Source organism: Glycine max, chromosome 4, assembly GCF_000004515.6.
Source record: "Glycine max cultivar Williams 82 chromosome 4, Glycine_max_v4.0, whole genome shotgun sequence".
Taxonomy (NCBI): domain Eukaryota; kingdom Viridiplantae; phylum Streptophyta; class Magnoliopsida; order Fabales; family Fabaceae; genus Glycine; species Glycine max.
The window spans coordinates 47,752,584-47,774,918 of NC_016091.4; the positions used below are offsets into that span (position 1 = coordinate 47,752,584).

A 22,335-nucleotide genomic window follows, 5' to 3' on the forward strand; every position below is an offset into this window, starting at 1 on the left:
ACCCATTACTAATTCTTAATATTGTGTTATTCCCTACGAATCTTTTTTACCACTCACTTAATAAGGTTTGGCATTTCCAACGAATATGTTCCTTCACTCAACTACACGAAACAAAGGAAAAAGAATACATTGCCAGAAAAATCAATCACGGAAAGAGAATTGGAAAGTTTCAAAAATTGAAACGGAACCTTATGGTTTTGTTTGTGGTTTAATTATATATATTTTTTCTTTTTCTACTAGCTAGCTTACGTTACTGAACCGTATTGTTGAAAGTGTCACGGACATCCATGTACATAGTGATGGAACTGTTTGACCCAAAACTGTATGAGGCATGTGGCATGTAGCTTTTGCAACATCATAGAAGCCCAACATGGGCTTTAAGAATTAAGATTCGTGTGGTTCGCACATTCCCAGCCACAACCATCAGAATGACACGCGCGCGCAGGGTGAGTGACACGTGGGCCAATGGACCATCTGGTTCTGTCGGAAAGCTTACCCTGCAATACGATGCCATCGCTTTCGGGCCCCGCTTCAATTGACCCCAGAGTTTAAAATATTAATCACCATGTGATGATTCCTTAAAATCCTCACTAGTTTCGGATTAGTATTTCATTAGACTAATTTTATTCGATACTATGCTAATATAATAATGAGCTTAAGTAAATATCCTAACGTCCACTAATTTGACATTTTCTTTTTGTAATGAAAAAGCTGAATGTTAAAATTTTAGTTGTCTTCAAACACGCGCATACTTAATGCCAAGATTGATTTGTGTGATATTTTTCATTTAATTAATGATTTTAAGTTAAAAATTTATGTACGCAGTTATATTAAGTAGTTAGAAATAGTAATCATACTTGATCTAAACAAGATTGCATCATCATATAAGATACTTGTTTGTACCCAAACAAATATTTATTACCTTATAAAACAAAACTTATCCATTGTTTGATTTATGGAAATAGGAGGAAAAATAAAATAAAGAGAGGAGCAGTATGATATAATCAAATTTTATTATTTTTATAGGAAAAATAAAAAGTATAAAGTTTTTTTTTTGTTTTTTTAAACCAACAATTGAAATATTATATCTTGCATATCAGTGCATGTTTTTCATTCAATTGCATTTTATATCTTATTTTTCACGCAGGAATGATTAGATTACATGATGTTATTCTTTTTTTAAAAAAATTTACATGATATTAGCTCAACTAGTAAAAATTTAATAGTATTTGATAACTAATGTAAAAATGTTTGCGGAAATGATGTTTTAGTTATCATTATATTACTAAAAGTAGTCGCCATACTTGTTGAAGTAGTTTGTTTCAAGCAAGTAACCATTGAGTTTCGGGCACCATTGTCTCAGCTTTTAGTGTCAATATCATTAAATTTAAGAGTTGTTGGATATGCCATTTTTTTTTATGTTATTCAAATTTACTTGTTTTTAGTTTTCTACGATTGTTCTCTTATTCTCCATTGTTTGTTTTGTATATTTTACTTGTACTTCTTTATTTTTATTTTACATGTTTTTTTTTCCTTATTTTGATTTTCTGTTTTAAACTTCTCTCTCCTATCGACTCCATATTTATGAGGTAGCATATATATTGTGATTAAAAAAAAGCTATTAAGCCATGGATACTCTTGAAAGTGTATTAGGAGGAGCAATTTAGAGCAATGTCAATCCAATCAACATAGTCAGCATGTTAGTTCTGTGGTGAAAATCATGAAACCAATTATTATGAATCATAATCTAGCTAGCATTTCTACCTTTGAGAATGTCTTTATAGATTTCATTGAAGTCAACCAAAGTTGTTTTTAAGAACCTAGCAAAGCTTCAATCAAGAATCTTGAAATTCAAGTTGGGCAATTAGTGGAACAAATTGCTGGGAAACAATATTTTTGAACATCCTATGACCAAAGACGATGAAAGTTAAACAAAAGAGGTAATTAAGATACATAATAAGAACATTTAACAAGAGCATATATACTTCAACAGAAAAATATGAAAGAAAAGGAACAAAAAATTAAGGAGTGGACAGTAAAGTTGGAGGAATATTTGAGGTTATAGATTCAACACAAAAGGTCTTCTACATGTCAAGATTACTCTCCATCAATCAACTGACAAGGAAGAGAGTTATATCAAACATAATAAGTTCTTAGACGTCCTCATGGCCTTGTCCATTAGCACCTTCCTTGCAAAAATATGAAAACCACTCGTTTGTATTTAAGCTTTATGGAATTTATAACTAAAAACCGAAAGTGAATAGAGGATGCATGCATTAATTCCTTGTGTCTACATATCTTCTAGAGAAATACTTAACACATTAACTCAAGATATTTTTCCCTTTACCTTTGGTTTTTAATTCATGTAGTTAATTTAGTTTGTCTTAAAAATTTAACTCCACTTTGTTTTGGTGCAGGGAAAACATAGAAAGGTGAACCGATTGCAGATGCTATGAAAACCCAATGCTGGAAATTAATAATCAAAATCAGTAATGTTTAGTTTCAATGTTCTAAATTTGTAAGTATTATATTTATTGCTGAATTTCAATATGAAGTGAAACTAGACTTATAAATGCATTTATTTTATTATTTAATATATCATATAAAATCTATAACATCTATGATGCGAAATTAAACCGACGAGATCCAACAAAACTACAAAGACATGTAGACAAAACGTTACGGTACAGTAGTAGGAGAGGAAGGAAGAAGGGGGGGCATGCACAATCACAATCACAGATCAGTGCGTGAATTTCACAGGTTAAGTGACGTTGTGTACTATATACATGCTCTAATGATTTTAAGAAAAGATTCTAGTAATGCAAAACGTGTACGAGCATGGAGTGTCGTTTATGCTCCCATGATTGGTCGCATATATATACTAGCTAGATCCATCAGGTAGTAGAAATAGAATTGTAGAAATGCAAAGACGGGTCACGCATTTTTCTCTCTTTTTTGTCCTTAATTTCCAATTTCGTTGTTGCAACTTGCAACAATTTCTCCCCTTGCTTGCCAAATTGGTTTTTTACTCGAACCGTGTCATACACAGGTTCGATACCATACATCCATGCCTGATGATGTCTAATTGTCTACCACTATATTTGCTGAATATATACTTAATAGTATCAATTAAGCTTCATTATATAATAATTAAAAACAAGCTTTAAGCTTTAATATTTGGTTTCTTATACTGCAGACGACCATAAGACTCCGATTTGATAGTCTTTTGTGAAATTTACTGCTAAAGGGAATTGAATATTTTTTATTTTTTTATTTTATATATCGTTAAGTTAGTTAAATGAGGTGGCTAAAAGATCGACATAGTTGGTTCAACATATTTTTTCTCTCTATCTTTTTATTTTATATTTTATATTTTAGGTTAGCATGATATTGATTTGTGGTGGAGAGTATCTCTTTATTAATAAATAATATTTATCGAAAAATTTATCTAATCATTTTTGGTTGAATCTCTTATTTCAATCATTTTTTTTATTTACAAAAACTCAAGTTGAAGACCTTGCTCACTTTCATTGGGACTAATGATATGTTGGCCTTTTAATTTTCTTATTTACGATTTTATCTAATGTTATCAAATGTCTTAATTTGCTTATGTTTATTATGTAATTATTATTATTATTTTAGATAAAGAAATTAATTAAATGTAAATTGATAACTATATAAAAATTAAACATTTTAAATAAAATAAATAATTAGTTATTAAAAATCAAGAAATTATCATGCATTAGTATAAAATTAAATATTTATACACAATAAATAAAAAACCCTTGAGCATATAGTAATTTATTTATTTTTATTATAACCGGATGACCTGGATTGGCTAATTTTTTTTTCAAAAGTTGAAGAAAACCTATTTAATCAAATATAATTTGTTTGGATTTGATTTTACCCTAAATCCAAACCAATTCAATTCGTAGATATCAGCAGTAATTCAAGTAATCACCAGAGAGTTTGATTACGCAAAGGGTGTATTAACAAAGTTTGCGTAAGAATTTTTTTTTAGTCGTTTGTATAAGAATTAAGATTATGAATGATTTATGATAGAAAAATATTTTAGATTTTTTAATACATGCTGGTAAGCAAGTGTATGTACGTAATTACAAAAATGTTTTAAATAATTTGAATAGAAAGGATTCAAATAATTTATTACAAAAATTTAGATTCTTATCGAAGTAATTTCTTTTGTAGAAATACTCATAATAATACCATTAAAATTTATAACATGTCTTAAATTTAATAAGAAAATTTTCTATAATAAAACCTAGGAGACTTTTATTTCTTCTTCTTCCTCTCTCGCTTTATTTTCTACTACTCACTAAGAGATTTTGAGAAGGTTATCTTTACTTGCTCTTTGTTCCTCTTATTTACTCCAAGATTTATATATATATATATATATATATATATATATATAAAAGTCATGAGAGGGTTCTATATCAATTCTAAAACTGATGTAGAGTGTCATGAAAAAATGATCACTTTTTACATTGATTTATAATTCAATTATCATAAAAATTGATCACTTTTAACATCAATTAAGATACTAATCAATACAAAAATAAGTTTTTTTTTAATATTATTTATGTTTTAGCTTCATCTCAAGTTGCATATAATTATACACATGTCTGTGTTATGTTACAAGAATAAAAGAAAAATGTGTTACTATTACAAGAATAAAAACTTTTTTAAGACAGATTATTAAAAATGATTTTTAAACACTTTTTATTTAAAAAATATATATCTAATTAAAGTTTTCTAACATTGATGATTAGGAATATCAAGTCAAGTTGAGTGGAAGAAATTGATCTCTTACAATATATATTCACCCTAACTTAATAAAAAGTATTAAGTACCTCTTCGGTAAAAAATATATATATATATTAAGCATCTTCTATTAAATACTTTAAATAATTAAAAGGGTAAATATTGACTTATTTTAAAGTATTTTATACAACAAATATATTTTATAACATTTTAAAAAATGTTTGTTGATGGATAAGAAAATGATAGAGATTCTTGTAAATTAATAAAGGGATGGCGTTGAAAGGCAAAGGTTGTAAGGGTCCCTATGGTAAGTGGGCCACACGAAATTATTGTAACCCTTACGAGCAGCCCCCTTCATCTCTTCTAGTCTTTCTACTATCTGCCCTCTCCACGTGCGTTCTCACTGGGCCCCACCTTCCATCTGGATAAACATCACCTTACCATTTTTTTAAAATATATATTTCTTCACCAGCTGCCAATTTTCTTTTTGTGCGCCGTGTTATTTTCATGCGGGAACCAAAAATCTTTATAACACCAATATTCAAAGCATTCAACTTTTTAGTAAGTTGCTAGTATTTTAAAAAATAAATAAATATTTCTTCTATAAAATTGACAAAAAAAACCTAAAATTCTCAGATTCCAAGCACGGACCTGGTCATGCTCCGTTCCTTCCGATTCTCTCATTACTAATCAATGACACATGTATTGTAAGTATGGGTAATCCAAACATGGATTGAGTTCACTAGAGAGCACTAATTTTCCACCAAAATACTGGATTGATCTTTATATTAAACTAAAAAAGAAAATATTTATCATAAACATAATAAGAGAATATAAAAAAATTCATATAATATAATTTTATGCATTTCAATAAAAATATTTTTTTAAAATTTTTTTAATTAATATCTTAAAAGTACTAATTAAATTTGTCTATATTTAAAGTAGTTTATCATGTTTCAAGTAAGATTATTTTTAATTTCATCTATGAAAAGCAAAAAAGGTGTCCGTATTTTCAATTTACATAGAAAATACATATAAAATATAACTAATGTAAAATAACTCGAAATTTTACAAATAATGTGTATTATCTCTTATCAAATAATGAGCTAAGAAATATAATCACTAAAGAGAATACATTTGACTTTAATGCATAAGAATACACAACAACTACAAGTCCAATAATTTTTTGCGGACACGGCACAATTTATTTTTTTTACAATATAACTTCTATAAAATCTATTATGGAATATAATTTTAGTTTAACTTTTTATAATTGATCGCTAGTATTCTTCGGAATCTTTTAAAATTACGCAATATGGCCGTCTTGTCTCTCATGCTTTTGGCCACTTTGTTTATTTTTGAAGGGTTAGACGATGATCATTAATAATAAGAAGAAAAAAAGGGGTTGGATGCTACTAGTTGTAAGTTGTGCTAGGAAATGGTTGGGACGATGGGTGGAAGACGTAGAAGTAAGTAACTAGAAAAGTTTGGGCCAGAGTGAACACAGCTCAATTATTTAATTTGAGGAATTAATAATTCCACAATACATGCTTGGGGTTCCTCATTCACCGGACAAGGTTCAGCATAAAACCTTTGGCTTGTCTACCAAAAGACAAGTTGTTAGATTCAAATCTGGGCCACACACTCCTCCTCCTCCTTCTATCTTAACGCGTTCAAACGCCATTTATTTTTTAAAACTACTACTATACTTCTACCATTCAAATAATTGAGACGGAAAATGTTTTAAATGTCCCCTTCTACTGTATTGATACTATATAGTATTATTTTATGGAACTAAAATAATCAACCACACACCAACTTTTACCATATAATTTATACTCAGCTCAGATCTCATAGGCCTTCACAACTTTCTCCTTTTCAAAGAGAGAACTTCATTAGACATGATATAAACATATATAGGAGATTCCGTGCGAGTGAGGAACACGCAAAAAAAAAAAAAAGTCTCGAACTGCTTACAAAAAGTTGTTATGCTACTACATGACGAGGTAGTTTGATTTATATAAGGTAAAGTGACCCTAGAAAATGGAGGTAACCTTCGAAGTAGTTATAAGAAACAACGAGGAAAACAAAAGCCAATTATCTATGAAAATTGAAAAGGCAGCCACGGATAGTGAAAGACGTAGGTTAGTGCCTTAAAATTAGGGTTTGAACGTGCAAGACACGAGGGACCACGTGGGGGTCTCCGGTGTGCGTTCAAGGAAGCTTTGTTTAGGTTTTGGGCTTCTACTTATTTATCGAGGTCGACCCTGCTTTTTACGTGTTTGTTTTACCAATAATAATTATTTGATTAAGATCCATGCCATGCGTATTCTTTTCAAAGTAAGTGATTTTTATATTTGTGATGGGCTTAGTAAAAAACTGTAAGGATAAACTTGGATTTTAGTAGCGGCTCACGTGCTTGTCTTATCCTTAAACAACGTGCTCCTTTTCTTTTCCACAATTTTCTAATCCCCAAACTTTGAGCCTCCAATTGTAATCTCTAATTTTTGGTTTTGGGTCAATGAGAATGAGCAATTCAAGGTAAGCATAGTTTGAAGAATCAATGCTAATGTCCGTGGGCTCTTCGAAAAGAAGGTTGGATTGCATAATGCCCAAAATTTTGGAATTTGTTTGGTGAGACAACTTGCTCCTGTGCAATGCATATATTAGTATTACATAAACATTTTATTCAAACTGCATGAATGAATGCATAAACGAACTACTCCAGAACAGAGAGATTAGTACTTAGTAGTAGTATTAATTCAATATACTGTAGCTAATAAGAAGTTCTTTTTTTATTAGTATTATTAAAGCTAATAAGAAGTTCTATTAGGTCGTAACGCTAAGGCTTATTTATCCAGAGCAGAGAACGATCTGTGAGCCTAAGATATCCCTACAAAAATTAAATTAGTGATGCAATAATTTGTATGTAATTTTTAAATTGTTTATTATTAAATTTTTTGTTATCCTAATATTAGTGATGAAAAAGCTCTTTCGTCATTAAATTGGTCACTAATAACGTATTGATTACATTGATTTTAGAAAATTGCATCTTAGTATAATGAATGAATCCTAAGAACAATGAAACTATTTTCTGTAAAAAAAACAACGAAACGATTTATTCTCTCATTTTGGTACCATTCTAGTCTGGATATTTTTTTCCTTAAATTTTATATTGTATTTATTCTTTAAATTGAGTTGAAGACATGATTCTGCATGTTCTGCTAAAAAAAACTATTCCAAAACATTGTGAATTGTATCTCTGTACTTAGAACTGTTACACATGCATGCTTGTACAGCAAATTCTGTTTTAGAAATATTGTTTTTCCCATATATATACGTCACGTGGTGCAGTACTAATATTTTAGAAGGAGTTGTATTCCCAGCTTCATCAAACTATTTTCCATGTCTTACGTGTGCCAGTTCAGTTTGTATCTACATGGCCCAATAACGCCAGTCCAACAATTTTTTTTTTATTTCTCCATTTTTTCCCACTTCATTGATTGAAAATTAAAAATATATGATACCGATATGACCATATTAGTGATTTTACAAGCTTTCAAACATATATATATATATATAATACTCAAACTTTGAAAACTTTCTTCATAAATTTAAGTCAGTATGACATGTTGGTTGATTTTCTTAATTTTAAATATTCATATTTAATTTTAATATTTTTAATTCATATTTTTATTTACCATAATTAATTTTAATATTGAAATATTTTTTTTTGTTTTATTAGTTTGTTTTAAAAAAGATACATTAAAACATTTCATCTATTCAAAATGTAAATAATGAGTCTGAATATGACTATATAAATACTGATAGTGTAAAAGAATAAGTACAGAAATTACTATCCAAAAAATATAATTTCATAAATTTTAATATTATACTTAAACATTACCCATTCTCATCCCTAACTCTTGCAATGTTATCTTTTTTTTTTCAGCAATTATTTTTTCTTTTCATTTTATTGGTTGAAAACTTAAAAATATATATGATGTATGATACAGGTATACAGTGAACATAGCAGCTTCCAAACCTTTCTTTATGTGAGTCGAGCACCTTATTGCGCGTGCTGAGTTGTAAAACCACAACGTTTGAATCAGAACTTTTCTTTCTCTTTTTTTAATAAAACAAAACTTTTGAATTCGGACCCATGCATAATATTAGGTTTATTGTGCTTGCAAAGAAATTTCTAAATCTGAACCTTGATAAAAAAAATTGATAGAATACTAAAATAGTGTTTAAATAGTTCAGAAGAATTCATTAGTAGTTCCCTTAAAAAATAAAAAAGAATTCATTAGTAGTGATTTATTAATTTCAGCTGACTTCTGCCGAGAATTAATGATAACAGTATGAAAAGTTTTTGCTTATCGTGCTCAATTCTCTATCACTTCAAATCTAATATTGAAATATTTTTCCGACATTCAATCAGATAAAAAAATTAAAACAAGAAAATATAATAATCTTTTGAACTCTCATTGAAATTATGTTTGGATGGGAATTAAAATGAAATAAACTGAAACACAACAGAATTCATAATTACAATTTACATCACTTTTCTGTGTGTGGGTGTAAAGACTAGAAATAGAAAGATAAGAAAAGAAAGACCAAGCACAAAATGGTAGGCAGGACTAGCACATCAGCGATGCAATGTAAGTACAAGATAAGATCACCAAAGGCTAAAGCATGCTACTGTATATACCCGAATCTATCATAGGTACGAAGAAGACTGAACAGCTCAACAGGAACACACTCTCCACTATTTTTGTTTAACTACCTATACAAAATTAATTCCTATTTAGATAAAGATGAATATGGGATCATTTCTTTATGAGTTAAACTCTTTTAAACTTTGAATTCTTAAAGTATTTTTTAAATTACTTATAGAACCTTTCGAGATTAAAAATTTGAAAAAGTGTTTAATACACTTTGGAATTAAATTTTCAAAAAATATTTTAATAAATTTTGAAATTAAATTTTTCAATATGATTTCAAACCATTTCTGAAATTCGATATGATTAATTTTGGAGTAACAATTAAAAAATAAGATATAGGACCATTAGCCGAAAAATAAAGTAGTACAAAATGAAAATTTCAAGCTATTAGAACGCTCTTAGCTAGAAGCCGAAAACTGAAGCCCATTGCACCAAATAGGGTGGAGAATTTGGCCCGTGTATAATGCGTCTACTCAATCCGTCCCAGTAAAGGTGGATGGGCCCATTATACTTCAAACAAGTTTCGTTTACTTTTTTTTTTCCAGCAATTATAATTACGAATTGACTAATCCATAAGTTAATGGGAATGTCAAAATATTTTTTTAGGCTTCTGGATTTGTTCTGAAAATATCCTAGCATTATTTTGGATTAAGTAATTTGGAATCCATGTTGTTTTCTGGATTACTAAGTTCGAAATAAAGCTATGATATTTTTGGAACAGTTACTCAAGAAGTTGATAGTATTATTCCGGATTAAGTAATTTGGATTATTCAATTTTAAATAATGTTAGAAAGGTACTGAATTTGGTGTTTTGGAACATTTTTAGCCAATAACACTTTGAAAAACTGGTTTGGATTTAGGCACGACTTCATGCTTGTCCAAATTCTCCACAAACCAGACTTCAACCAATAACAACAACAAGAATCCAAGAAAGACGCAAAACAATATTTGTCCATTCACTTTTCTTATGGGGTGCAGATAGCAAAATTTGGGTAGAAGAAGTAACGGCTTTGTCTCCTTATGTATACTTTCACCAACCCTTTCCTACCATGTTTTCGGACTTCTGTTTCATGCAACTCCCAGTTGCTTCCTATACTTCCTTTTTTATTTTTGGAATGACCAATTCAAAATGCATCCTTTTTCTGGTTTCTGAAATAACCAATAGAAAAAATATTTGGGAAAGGTTGCAGGAAGCAACAGTCTCTTTTGGGCCACTTGATCCGTAATTGCTCAGTTGTGTTAGCAGAGCCCGTCCAATTTAGAACTCAAGTTAACACTTTTGTTGTCCAAAACATTTTCAACCAAAGCGTGAGAACAAAATAAAGTCACTGGTGTTATTTTCTACTTTCCAAAGGAAAACTGTTTGATTTAAGACTATAAAGAAGTTACAGCAAGACGTTGCAAAGCTTGAATTAAGGCAGAGTCATTTCTAATCCATGGAAGATGATAAATGTCATCACTAGTTACATGTAACTACAAAAATTCTATTAAGTACCAGTAAAAGAAATGCTTTTTAACTCTCGTCAAATTTGAGGGTGTTTTCTCCTCTTTTTCTTGAGGTATATTATTCTATTCACTACTTTGTTAATATTGTGAAAGAGAAAACAAAATTTTCTAGATTTCTTTGTAATTAATATTTGTGTGTGTGTATATATATATATATATAGAGCACATCAAATATATTTCTCATGAATTTTGCCTTAAAAATTCTGGTAATTTGAAGCAAGCTTTGGATGTGGACAACATTAATGTCATTAAGGATCTGAATTCATTGTACCTTAGTAGATGAATCATTGTAAGACTTGATCGCTTTCATATTTACCTTTTTTTTGGGTACTATACATAGAGGCCAAAGAAACTGTTTTGGTGTACAAGAGTCTAGGACTTTGTTTGAATTTTCCAAATTCTCCTGCCACTAGACCGATCCTAGTGGTTGGTTGAAGAAACTCTTTGAGCACAAGCTATCAAAATATTGTTACGTAAAAAAAATAAAAATTAAAAGCTTGAACACCCAGTTTGCAACTTAGAAATATTAATTATGCTTGTAAAACTAACAAAAAGAAGAAAAAAAAGCACAACTGTATATGTATATTTATTGTGCTCTTGGAAAGGGTGAAAATGGGAGGAATGGATGGAAACGAGTGAAAATTGACAATGAACCAAACAAAGCATGCATGCATCATTTCCAAGATACACTGTCAATTTTTACTCATTCCTCTCTACTTATTCGGTCTTCATCGATCTCTACTCTCTACGATTAAAATATACATATATGTAAACATTATGTTGGTGTAAACTACCACAAGAAATTACTAAGTTCAGAAGGGGTTTGCGAGTCTTCAAGTTCATTTGATGGCGAGTGCACGTGTCTCCCTTCATATGTGGTTATCACCATCCTTGGATCCTCTGCCAAGCGCTCCACGCGTTTCTTTACTCGACAGTTATCTTGTGTGCAACGGTAGTAGCTTCTACACATGCAGTGTAACCAAAACGCATCATTAGAGAATTTTATATATACTGTACTTGTAGAGGCAGTATATATAATTATAACTTTGACAGGATTAAATAATCATCATTATACGTAACTTTGAGATTTTTTTAAAATGTCAATGAATGAAGCCGCAAACAGTTTTTTTTTAATTATTACTTTGTTTATTATGTATGAATTTAAAGCATATGAACCCCTCAAATAGATGAAATTTACTCATCACTTTTTAAAAGTTACTACTTAGTCTATGTTTAAAAAATATATGCATTCAGCATTGCTACATAAAATTTTTATAGTTCTGGCCCCACAATTACCGTTAACCTGTCTCCAACCAAGCCTTTTGGGTCTATCTGGTCAGTCCTTCCAGCGAAAAAGAAGTTTATAATTTCTGCAACATGTTGCACTATAAATAAGTTTAGATCTTTTTACATAAATATGTTAGAGGCTAAAGTAGAATCTTTGAAATGATGCAATTTTGAAGGGTTGGTTTAAACTCTCGGCATTGCTTTGCATCAAATTAACAAGATCAAGTTTCTCCTTAATTAGGCCATTTACGAGTACATATATACTCGTATATTTTTAATTAGCTTGGTATATTCGACAATTCATTTCCCTAAAGTGCTCTAGTACTAATCAAGGCAGAGAATAAGCAGATAGACACTCGATCGCCATTAGGATATTCCTATCTAGTTCATAGTTTGTAAATTCTCCTAGCCAGTGTGTGTGTGTAATATACAATTTTGAACCTAACATAAGGTTCCAGAGGCCCTCAAAACTAGCTAGCTAGTTAGCTTCATCGCAATGGCTTTACTATTTTTTCAAATCCTTTTTTTGAATAATAACTGATACTTTGCAAATTGATAGTTAATTAGTTCCCAGAAAACAGCACCCTTTTATAAGAGAGATGTTTATGACTTTGTGTACATCAATTGACAAAATTTTCAACCTCCCAGTTGCAATGTCAAACACCATGATTAAAAATGATAACCACAGTATGAATAAATGTCACAAAATTTTGCGGCATCCCTTTGTTGTAATTAATTACCCCGTCGAAAAATCGACGACGTAATTGAGTGTGAAATCATTGTTGAGCAAATATTCATGATAAAATCAGCATCCAAATATCAACATTGTTTTTTTGCAATAAAAAAGGCACAATAAGTCCTCTATATTTGTATATTAATTTTATGTTTCTACACAGCAAAGCATTCCTCAAGACACGAAAATCCTATGAAGGGATGGATGTCTGTGGGGAAAAACTTTAGTACAGACCTAGAGTAGCAATTCCATCAAAGTGTAAAAAAAGCTGTATTTTTGTACTTAAACATACCATAACATACATCTGAGATAAGTTCTATTTAGTTCTCTCTTTTTCTTTTCTTTTTGGTGTAAACAGCTTTGTGTTTTTGTGATCATATACATACCATAACATCTAAGAGTTATTTAGTTCTATAACATTGGCAGATTTACATCCTCTACTTTACAAAAAAAAGAAAGAAGAAAGAAAAAAACGATTTGCAGTTAACCCCCACAAAACATAATTAAAGTGAAATCTATATAGCTTTAATATGATTAATGATTATAATCATGTCAGCTAACCCAAATTAAGCCTTCCCAAAACCAGTAGTGAGCCAAATATTCAATTCTGATAAAAGTGTGAAACAATGATGAGAGGGGTCGAGAGGTTGGAAAGAAAGAGCGGGAGATCAGAGAGAGAGAGAGAGCATATCGGATTTAAACAAATATGCTTTCACCTTTTGTTAATCTATATGCAGTCACTCACTAATGAAGCCAAAACAGAAAAGAGAGAAAATTTTGAATTAAGGGGGTATACCTCGGGTGTTGTGTGTTCTTTACCACTTTCTGTCCGTACTTCCTCCACTTGTAGCCATCATCCAACACATCTACATCGCTCATAGTCTTGAAGCAAAACCTTGGCTCCCTCACCTTTCTCCTTGCTTTCATTTTCTTCATCTTCATGGCAGAAACCCCTAGATGATGATTATCATCTCCTCCAATTCTTTTACCCATCAAACAATCGCTTACTTCTTCCCATGCCCTAAATTCATAGGATGATATATATGCAACCATATATATATATATATATGAGACCTATCTCTTTATAAATCTTATCATAAAACAAAATGATTTGACTCCTCTCCCATGGTTTTGAAAACGAGGATATATAACAAGTATTGTTAAGTGATGAGTCATACAATTACTTATAAAACCAAAATGGCTAACTAACATGCATGATGAGATGTGATAATTAAATAACAGTTAATTTTCTCACCATGAATTCACTCTGGATCTGTTCAAGGAAAGGAGTTGGCCTCCTCCTCCAGCTAGCAAATTTGAAGTGAGATCTTCTCGTGGTCTTTGAACTGCGGTTGAAAGTAGGGTTTCAGAAAAACTTGTAGCAGATGAAAGTGAAGGAGCTATTGCACTGATGGATTTCAAAGTGCCTGTTTGGCAACCCAAAGGAGGGTATGTTTGGTTTGGTGGGAAAGGAATATTGAACAACCCCATCTGCGTAGGGATCTGATCTTGCTCTTCAAACAAGCTATGGTTAACATTAGTTTGGGATGTTGTTGACATCATTTCTTGATTATCTTCTCTACCCTTTGAGATCGATCCAACACACTCTCTAGCTATCTATCTCCCTTACTTAAACTAAGAGAAGATCATTGTAACAATAACAAGACAAAAGTGGTTAGTTCCCTTTACCGAAACGAAAGAGGGTTTCTCTCGAACTTTGGCGACGAGGTTACACCATGATCTGGAAGTATGTCTTATAACGACGTAGTTCAACCAACTTTCCCTTTTCTTTTTGGCTGTCTTTACTTGCTTTAAAGAATATATGTCAATTTCTAATAAATTCTTTCACGTCTCGTGTGGAGATTCATTAACTAGATAAATCCCGAAATAGGAAAAATAAATAATAAAAAAATAATAATAAATACATAGTTGGGTAGGGCAGAATGTTGAAAAAGGAAGTGGAAGAATATGCAAAAGGTGAGACTATAGTAACAATTCAATCTGACCTTGTGGTTTGCTTCAAATGATAATGGTACTGTTTGTCCTATAAAGCTTGGAAATTCCATGTCCTTCGTGGTTAGTGGAACTTCACTGTGACATGGAAGTCAACAATACAAGACAAATGAAAAAAAAATGTATAATCTTTATTTTTTTACGCCCTAACTTTTATATGAACCTACATTTTTTAAATTATATTATATTTCTTACATTTATTGCTTTTTCTGATCTTTCTTTTTTTTTTAATTTTCTCTTTTTTCATGTAAATACGATGTGAATTAATTTTTCATCCAAAATTATGAAACTTTCATGCAACAACCCCGTCACTGTAGATAATAATTATAATATGGGCAAAAGCAAAACTTGTTGAGTGCACAATAATAGAACGAGAGATACATAATCAAGTGTGAGTAAAAAATATCATTCGCCAATTCACCATGAATCTCTCAAAAGAAAAGAAAAAAGTAAAAAAGAGAGCGGATGAACTTATATCTTTTCCGCTTTGTAGGGTTACATTTTATATCTTTTATTATACACATGTGATCTCTTTCGGGGCACCATATATTATAAAAGAAATATCAGAGGACAATGATGATGAATCTTGGGCGCAAATCCATCACACACTCTCTGCATCGGCCGGGAAGATATCATTATGATGGATGAAAGAGGCCCTTTTTGACTTTTTTGCAGCAAAAAAGCTAATTGCCTTTCTCATGTGCCTTTTGTTATTTAACTTTCTAAAACTCGAACTAACCCACATCAATCCACCAACCTTTTCCCTCAAATTCCTCCAGAACAACCTTATAATATAGTTATCATCTCTTGAATTAATTGTGTAACATTCATTATTAACTTTATATTTTGTATGCCTAAACTTTACGTGGACCAATGTGGCGATTGAAAGCATAGTTTTCTCTACCCGGTTGAAAATTACCCACAATTCAATAATTATGTGTTCTTTTTTTGTACTTTATCTAGTTGCTTAACTAAGCACTAAATGATGAACTTCATTTGTAGAAATTAATGAATGAAATAAAAAGTAGCTGTTGAGTAATAATTTATACAGTGAAAGATTATATATATGATTGATGCAATCCATGAACAATTGATTATATGTATGCATTTAGAGTGAAAATCCTTAATTTGTTTTATTTGTCAGTAATGCTTGATACCCACTCTATTCGAAGGTGGGTTGGAAGATATATATAATAGGAGAAATTATATTATCCCAATTTTAATCATAAACTTACCATTATTTTTCCTGTGATAGTAAAAATGAGCTCTTAATAATAATTAAGTAGTTAATTATGTGACTTAGTTTGATTTTAGTTTTAGTGTTTTTGGTTGTTTATTTTATTTTTTGTAACAATATTTAATTAAATGTATCATTAAAAATCATTTTAATTAATTTTGACATGTTAAGTATTTTTTTATGATATAGAAAAATTTAAATTTTTACTCTTTATTTTCGTTATTAATGTTACCATTTTATTTATAATTTATAATGTAAGGGTTTCTTCTCAAGGTAATATTACATGCAATAATTTAATAATGTTATTAATTAATTGTTTCAAGGAAATTTTACTGTATAAAAATATAGATAAATTCTCTCTTCAAGTCAAGACAGCATGCATGCCTGAAACTGAAATGTCTTTCTTTCTAAATCTTTTATCTCCTAAATTCAACAAATAATTACAGCTTAATTCGTGTATAACTTGTTAAAAGAGTGTATATCATTATAAATTAATTTATACAAGCAGCATTCATTTTACACTTTCAAAATATATGTTTAAAGTTCTGCCATTGAATTGAACCGCTTAGCATATAATGGGCATGCTCATAATTCATAAAGTTAATTAAAAAAACAGAAAACGTGAAACGGAAAGAACGTCGCTGTTGAAACGGGTCACCCTTTCGTCAGCTGTGATATCACCAAAATACTTAGCTACTAATACAACTAAGCAATTTTTTTAGCTTAATTTGCTTAATTCTTAATTGCGAGTATCTAATGAACGAAAAATTATATGTGCAATAATATATTAAGATTTCATTTTTTTAAATTACATTATTACTTAAAAGTCACATTTTAAAAGTTTATATGACTTATATGTTTGTATAATTTGTGATAAGTCAACACTTATATATATATAATTCTGCAAGTGTTATTTATGTTGTTTTTCAATTAAAATTGAATTTTCACTTCGAAAATATGCTTAATTTTTTTATTATGAAAATCTTTATTTTGCTATTATCACGGTGAAACTGTCCTTCTAATTGAAGAATAGCACAAATAATGTTTATAAAGCTACATGTAAGTTTTGTGTTTGTGACAAGATAAAATGTTCCATATTTATTTATCCTTCTCTTACAGAAATTTAGGTTCTCTAATTTAATATATCTCTTTTACAAAAAATGCTAGAAACATACGTTTTGTAAAGCTTTTTCGAATATTCTCTTTTATTTGTTAAAATTATTGAGAAACACAATTTTTTAAGTCTCATATCTTTTTAATAATTTTATTTTGTGATTTTTTAATTTTTAATAAACTTTAATCAATAAAAAAGCATGTTGATAATATTTGTCTCTGTTATGTCTATAAATGTATATTAGCATTTTTGCCTATCTGGCTTGAAGCTGAATGATCATGTATTCCTCCACAATTTAGCATCCAAGAATAACCTTTGGATATTAGTCTCTTTGTCTTTTTTTACTAAAGACTGAAGGATTATTTATGTATCGATCCTTAGTTTAAGCACCTTGGTCGAACTTAAATGAAATTAAGGCTTATTCGATCTAGGACCAGTGTGGTTATATATCATTTTCTCTTTACTCGATACCTTTGGGGGATCACGTTGGCCCATAATTGTACTTATTATTTGTCTGTGCTTAGATGTATTCCAAGTACCTATATTTTGTGGTGCCTTTTAACGATTCAATGTTCAAATATCAATAAGGTCTTTCGGTGATTTTACGGGTATCTAATTATCTGCTAAGAATGGATAAACTGCTACCCCGCAAGATCTGACATGACCTGGTGGTCATGTTTTCATAGAGTATATACCCCAAAGGCGATCGAAATCCTAAGGAACACGAGACAATTTTTTAATGCTCCATTCATTTGCTAGCCCTAAATCAGTAAATTATCTCTTGGGGTATTTAGTCATTGAAACATATATGAAAGTAAGAAGAATAAATTTGAACTCATGATAATTTTAAAGTTTTTTTGTATCCCGTGAAAAATATAATATTTCTACTAAATTAATTTTTGAATTTTTTTTTGTCTAATCAATGCACTTTAACATTGATTCTATTTTTAAAATACAAATACAAATTAATTATAACAAAAAATAAATAAATTATATTTTACAATGAATTTGATATAATTTGAAATTACTTATAAAAGTACTAAATGCTTTTCCATTTTTACACTCTAAATAATTAAATTTAATATTTTTATTTTAACTGATTTGGGGAAAATGTTAAAAATGATTGTCAAGGATATATAACTTCACCAGCTAGCCAAGTAAACATGGACGTACGAAGCCACGAAGGAAATAATATGAGAAATGGTATTGCTAGCGTGAGGCTAACGTGCCAATGATGTCATAAGGAGTACGTACCTTAGTAATAGGAATATAAGATGATTAAAGGATTGCATCGTCTACTACTCTCTACAGAAAAACCCCTTGTATATTGATAAATTATGTATGAATTTTAAATGATCATGCTTTTTCCTTTTTCGGATTAAGCCCTGAGTGAGTTAATTGGAGAAAGGGCATGCAGTGGCAAACATGCATCATTTCTTTATGCCACTGCCTATAGGTGGCCATTATAGCATTCGAACTACCACCTACTAATGATTAATCCACATTCTTCTCAATTTATTCTCTCTCTAGCTCTCCCTCCCTCTCTCTCTGTATTCTTTTTTGGCGCATCCTAGCTCTCTGTATTCACAGCCAACGTATATGATAAGTAGATGATTACTTACATACTTTACCAAAAATTAATTAATATCGTCTTTGAACGTAATTTTAATCATGGCATGTTCAAGTAGATGATTATTTTTTTGTCTGTATATATATATATATATATATATATATATATATATATATATATATATATATATATATATATATATATATATATCAGTATGAACCCGTAATTATATATGATATTATTCTTTCTACCTTCGTGCGTGTACGTATAGCACGATTTGTTTTGAGAAGCCAAGGCAACAGATGCATAGCGTTCCTACATGTGATACATATTTTTATCAAGAACACACGATTTGCAATAATTTAGTTGCATGACGAGAAGGAACTTTACTGTTCCGGGAAGGTACAATATTGCAGCTTGTACTTACATAATAGAATATTTATACGATCAATATACTTATTTATTTCCTCCAATCTTGATCTTTTTACATTCTATTTTACAGTCACTTACTTCTCTTTATTTGTCTCTTCTTAATGTTCTGGTCGCATCACCTGCGATCATTATTATTTTCTCTTCGTGTTGTAGAAAAAAATTGGAGAAGAAAAAAGTAAAGAAGAAAAATACCTAAATTGAGATATATTCAATTCGTTTGAAACAGGATGAGAAAAGGAGAGAAAGAAATAAAACTAAAGACTTACGAAAAGTTACTCATAAAATAAAACTTAAAATTTGAAGAAAAAACAGAGAGAAAATGTAATGCACATATAAAATATTCATTATATCTTAAAAAACAAATAAAATATTATAGATTTAATTTCACTTTTTAGTCTCCTTAAATATCAAATACCAATCAAGTCGGAATGAAAATAAACGCAACATTTAAAGAGTGCTAAAAGAGAATTTTGAACTCATAATCATTTATTTTATCACTAAACTAAAAATCACTATGTTTTTTTTTCCATTCAAAGTTACTAAGTTATATTGCTTATTAAACACATGTATAAAAGTATGTTTTGTATAACATTACTGCGTGTGAGAGACCAAAAGTGTACATATATTTTTAAGGTACTAAATAAACAATATTATATAAAAAATATACTTTTCAATACTATATATTTTAATTACTACTATAACTTATTTGCTCTATATTAAATAACTTTTTATATAGAATTTTGTCATTATAGTGTTTTATTTTTTTGAGTAAATGTATTGACAATGTAAAGAGATTTTACATCACGTCATTTAATCATATGTATAATAAATTAATAATAATTTTTAATTGATTCATAATATAAAAAAATCCACATAACAATGCATAGAAATTAAAGTCTTGTTTTTTGTGTCATTAATGAAATATTGTTTTGTACTTTGCGATTTTTTTTGTTAAATATAATGATATTTTTATAATTAATTTTATGCAATAACCTTTTTAATTTAATACTAAAAGGTTATATAATTTTAAAATTAAAAGAAAATATTTTACTGACAAATAGGATATTATTATAACATTATTGATGTGATACTGTTTTAGTGAAATATAAAATAAAAGAGTTTAATTTTTATAAACTATATCGATGTCAAAAACTTACCTTGTTAATCAATAAAAAATTATTGTAAGTGTGAGTTTTATGATGATTGTTGCAAAAGTTACAAAATTTATCATACAAGTTAAATTTTTCCTTTCAAATCACAAGTATTCTTAACTAAAGTCAATTACCTTCAAGGCAGGTAGGATAATTATAAACAAAAAAAAAAATCCTTTCTCTACATATTTAACATAAATACATACTCAAGAATCAATATTCGAATTTGAAGTTATTAGTTAAACTCAATTGATTGACACGTTTTATGGTTCATACATGTTATAGTGCTAATTTGTGATTGACTAATGGTATATAAACTTTAATATTGTCGGTGCAGAACTATTTTATCATATATAAAAATTGAAAAAAGTTATTATTATTAAAATATTTTTTAATATTACAAAATTATATTATAATATAAGAATGAAAATGTCTTTTTACATTTTTTTATTTGACCAAATTAATAAGAAGCAAAAACAACTAAATTTCAGTTTCCTTTATTTCTTACTTTTTTAATTTAAATAACTTAAAGTTAATCTACCTGTAATTTATTTATTTTTTCTTCTCTCAAAAAATTTTCTACCTTATTTCTTCTTGCATTTAAACAAAAATATAAGTCTCTCTCCTCCAAGGATACATACACCCTATTGGGGTTCAAAATTATATATATACTAGCATTAAAATTTAATTAAACTATTGTAAGAAAATAAATAGAAAATGACGTCATTTATTGATAAAAATGTCAAAATGAGTCCGTCCATTACAACTTGTTTCACCTTGTCGTGAACAACTGAGGTTCAACTGGCCCTCTGTTAAAAACATCAACATATCCCGCTTTAAAGGGAATTAACACGTTTAAAAATGAGAAGCATTGTTTGTATAATAATTGTATAACAATAATTTTTTTGTGCTTATCTCTCTCCCACGTATCATTTATTCATAAATGTTTAAAAATTACAAGTGAAAAAACGACAACAGAATTGATGAAATATATATTAAAAAATAAAATTTAAACCTCATGATAAATAAATGAATAACTTAAACTGATATTAAAATGTAATCTTGTCCTACTGGTTATAGAGGAAACGGGTTCAAGAGAGTATTGAATACGTTTGATAAGTCACTTAAATAAAAGAGATTATAAGTTCTAAATTTTAACCTATATATATATATATTTTAGTTTTTGGTGTCTATTTTTATTCATCTGAATTCCAAAAAAAAAAGAATTGTGGTGGAGGAAAGTGAATTGGAATGTCAATCATCTCCAACTGTGTAGAATGATTACAGCACACCCCTTCCGCTCTAGTGTCTGTGTGCGTGGGTTTGCAATTCTTGTCCGTATCTTGTCTCTACAGAGACAACCCATGCCATGCCCTACAGTAACATGCTGCTGTTGTGACAAGACACTGCTCCCTCTATGATTTAATCTTCACATTTCGAAAGAACAACTGAGAATTGTCGTCGTTTTCTGAACTTTTATCCATAAGTATATATTTGTGTCTTCGCACGGCTGATTTGATTACTTTTACTTGTTTAATAACAAAATAAATAATATAATACATATTTATTTTTTAAGATCATTGTTGCAAAAGAATTAATGTTTATGTGATAAGTAAATTATTTTAAAAAAATTCAAATTATATTTTTTTGTGGCCAATAAATACACAAATCTTTGGATAAAAGCAAATACGTACGATGCAAGATTCTGTTTTAAGAAATATGATGTCATGCAAAATAAGAATAATCATAGATGAGATTCAAATTTAGTATATTACCATTATATTAAAAG

At 29.3% G+C, this 22,335-nt stretch overlaps 1 protein-coding gene across 5 annotated transcripts; it reads right to left on the reverse strand.

The window, feature by feature from the left end:
• Positions 1–11,518: 11,518 nt before the first annotated feature.
• Positions 11,519–14,888, reverse strand: WRKY45 (WRKY transcription factor 45). 5 transcript variants are annotated; one of them, XM_041014999.1, is made up of 4 exons: positions 14,285–14,834; positions 13,826–14,050; positions 12,306–12,394; positions 11,872–11,968 (listed from the first exon to the last, which is right to left on the reverse strand). In XM_041014999.1, exons 1-3 carry the CDS (start codon positions 14,590–14,592, stop codon positions 12,346–12,348), a joined length of 582 nt encoding a protein of 193 aa, XP_040870933.1. In that variant the 5' UTR covers positions 14,593–14,834; the 3' UTR covers positions 11,872–11,968; positions 12,306–12,345. The 5 variants fall into 5 exon arrangements, with proteins under 5 accessions (XP_006578817.1, XP_003523252.2, XP_040870933.1 ...); XM_041015000.1 differs by having other exon boundaries at positions 11,873–11,968; positions 12,306–12,379; positions 14,285–14,833; XM_006578755.4 differs by having other exon boundaries at positions 11,913–11,971; positions 12,306–12,379; positions 14,285–14,833.
• Between the last annotated feature and the right edge of the window lie 7,447 nt (positions 14,889–22,335).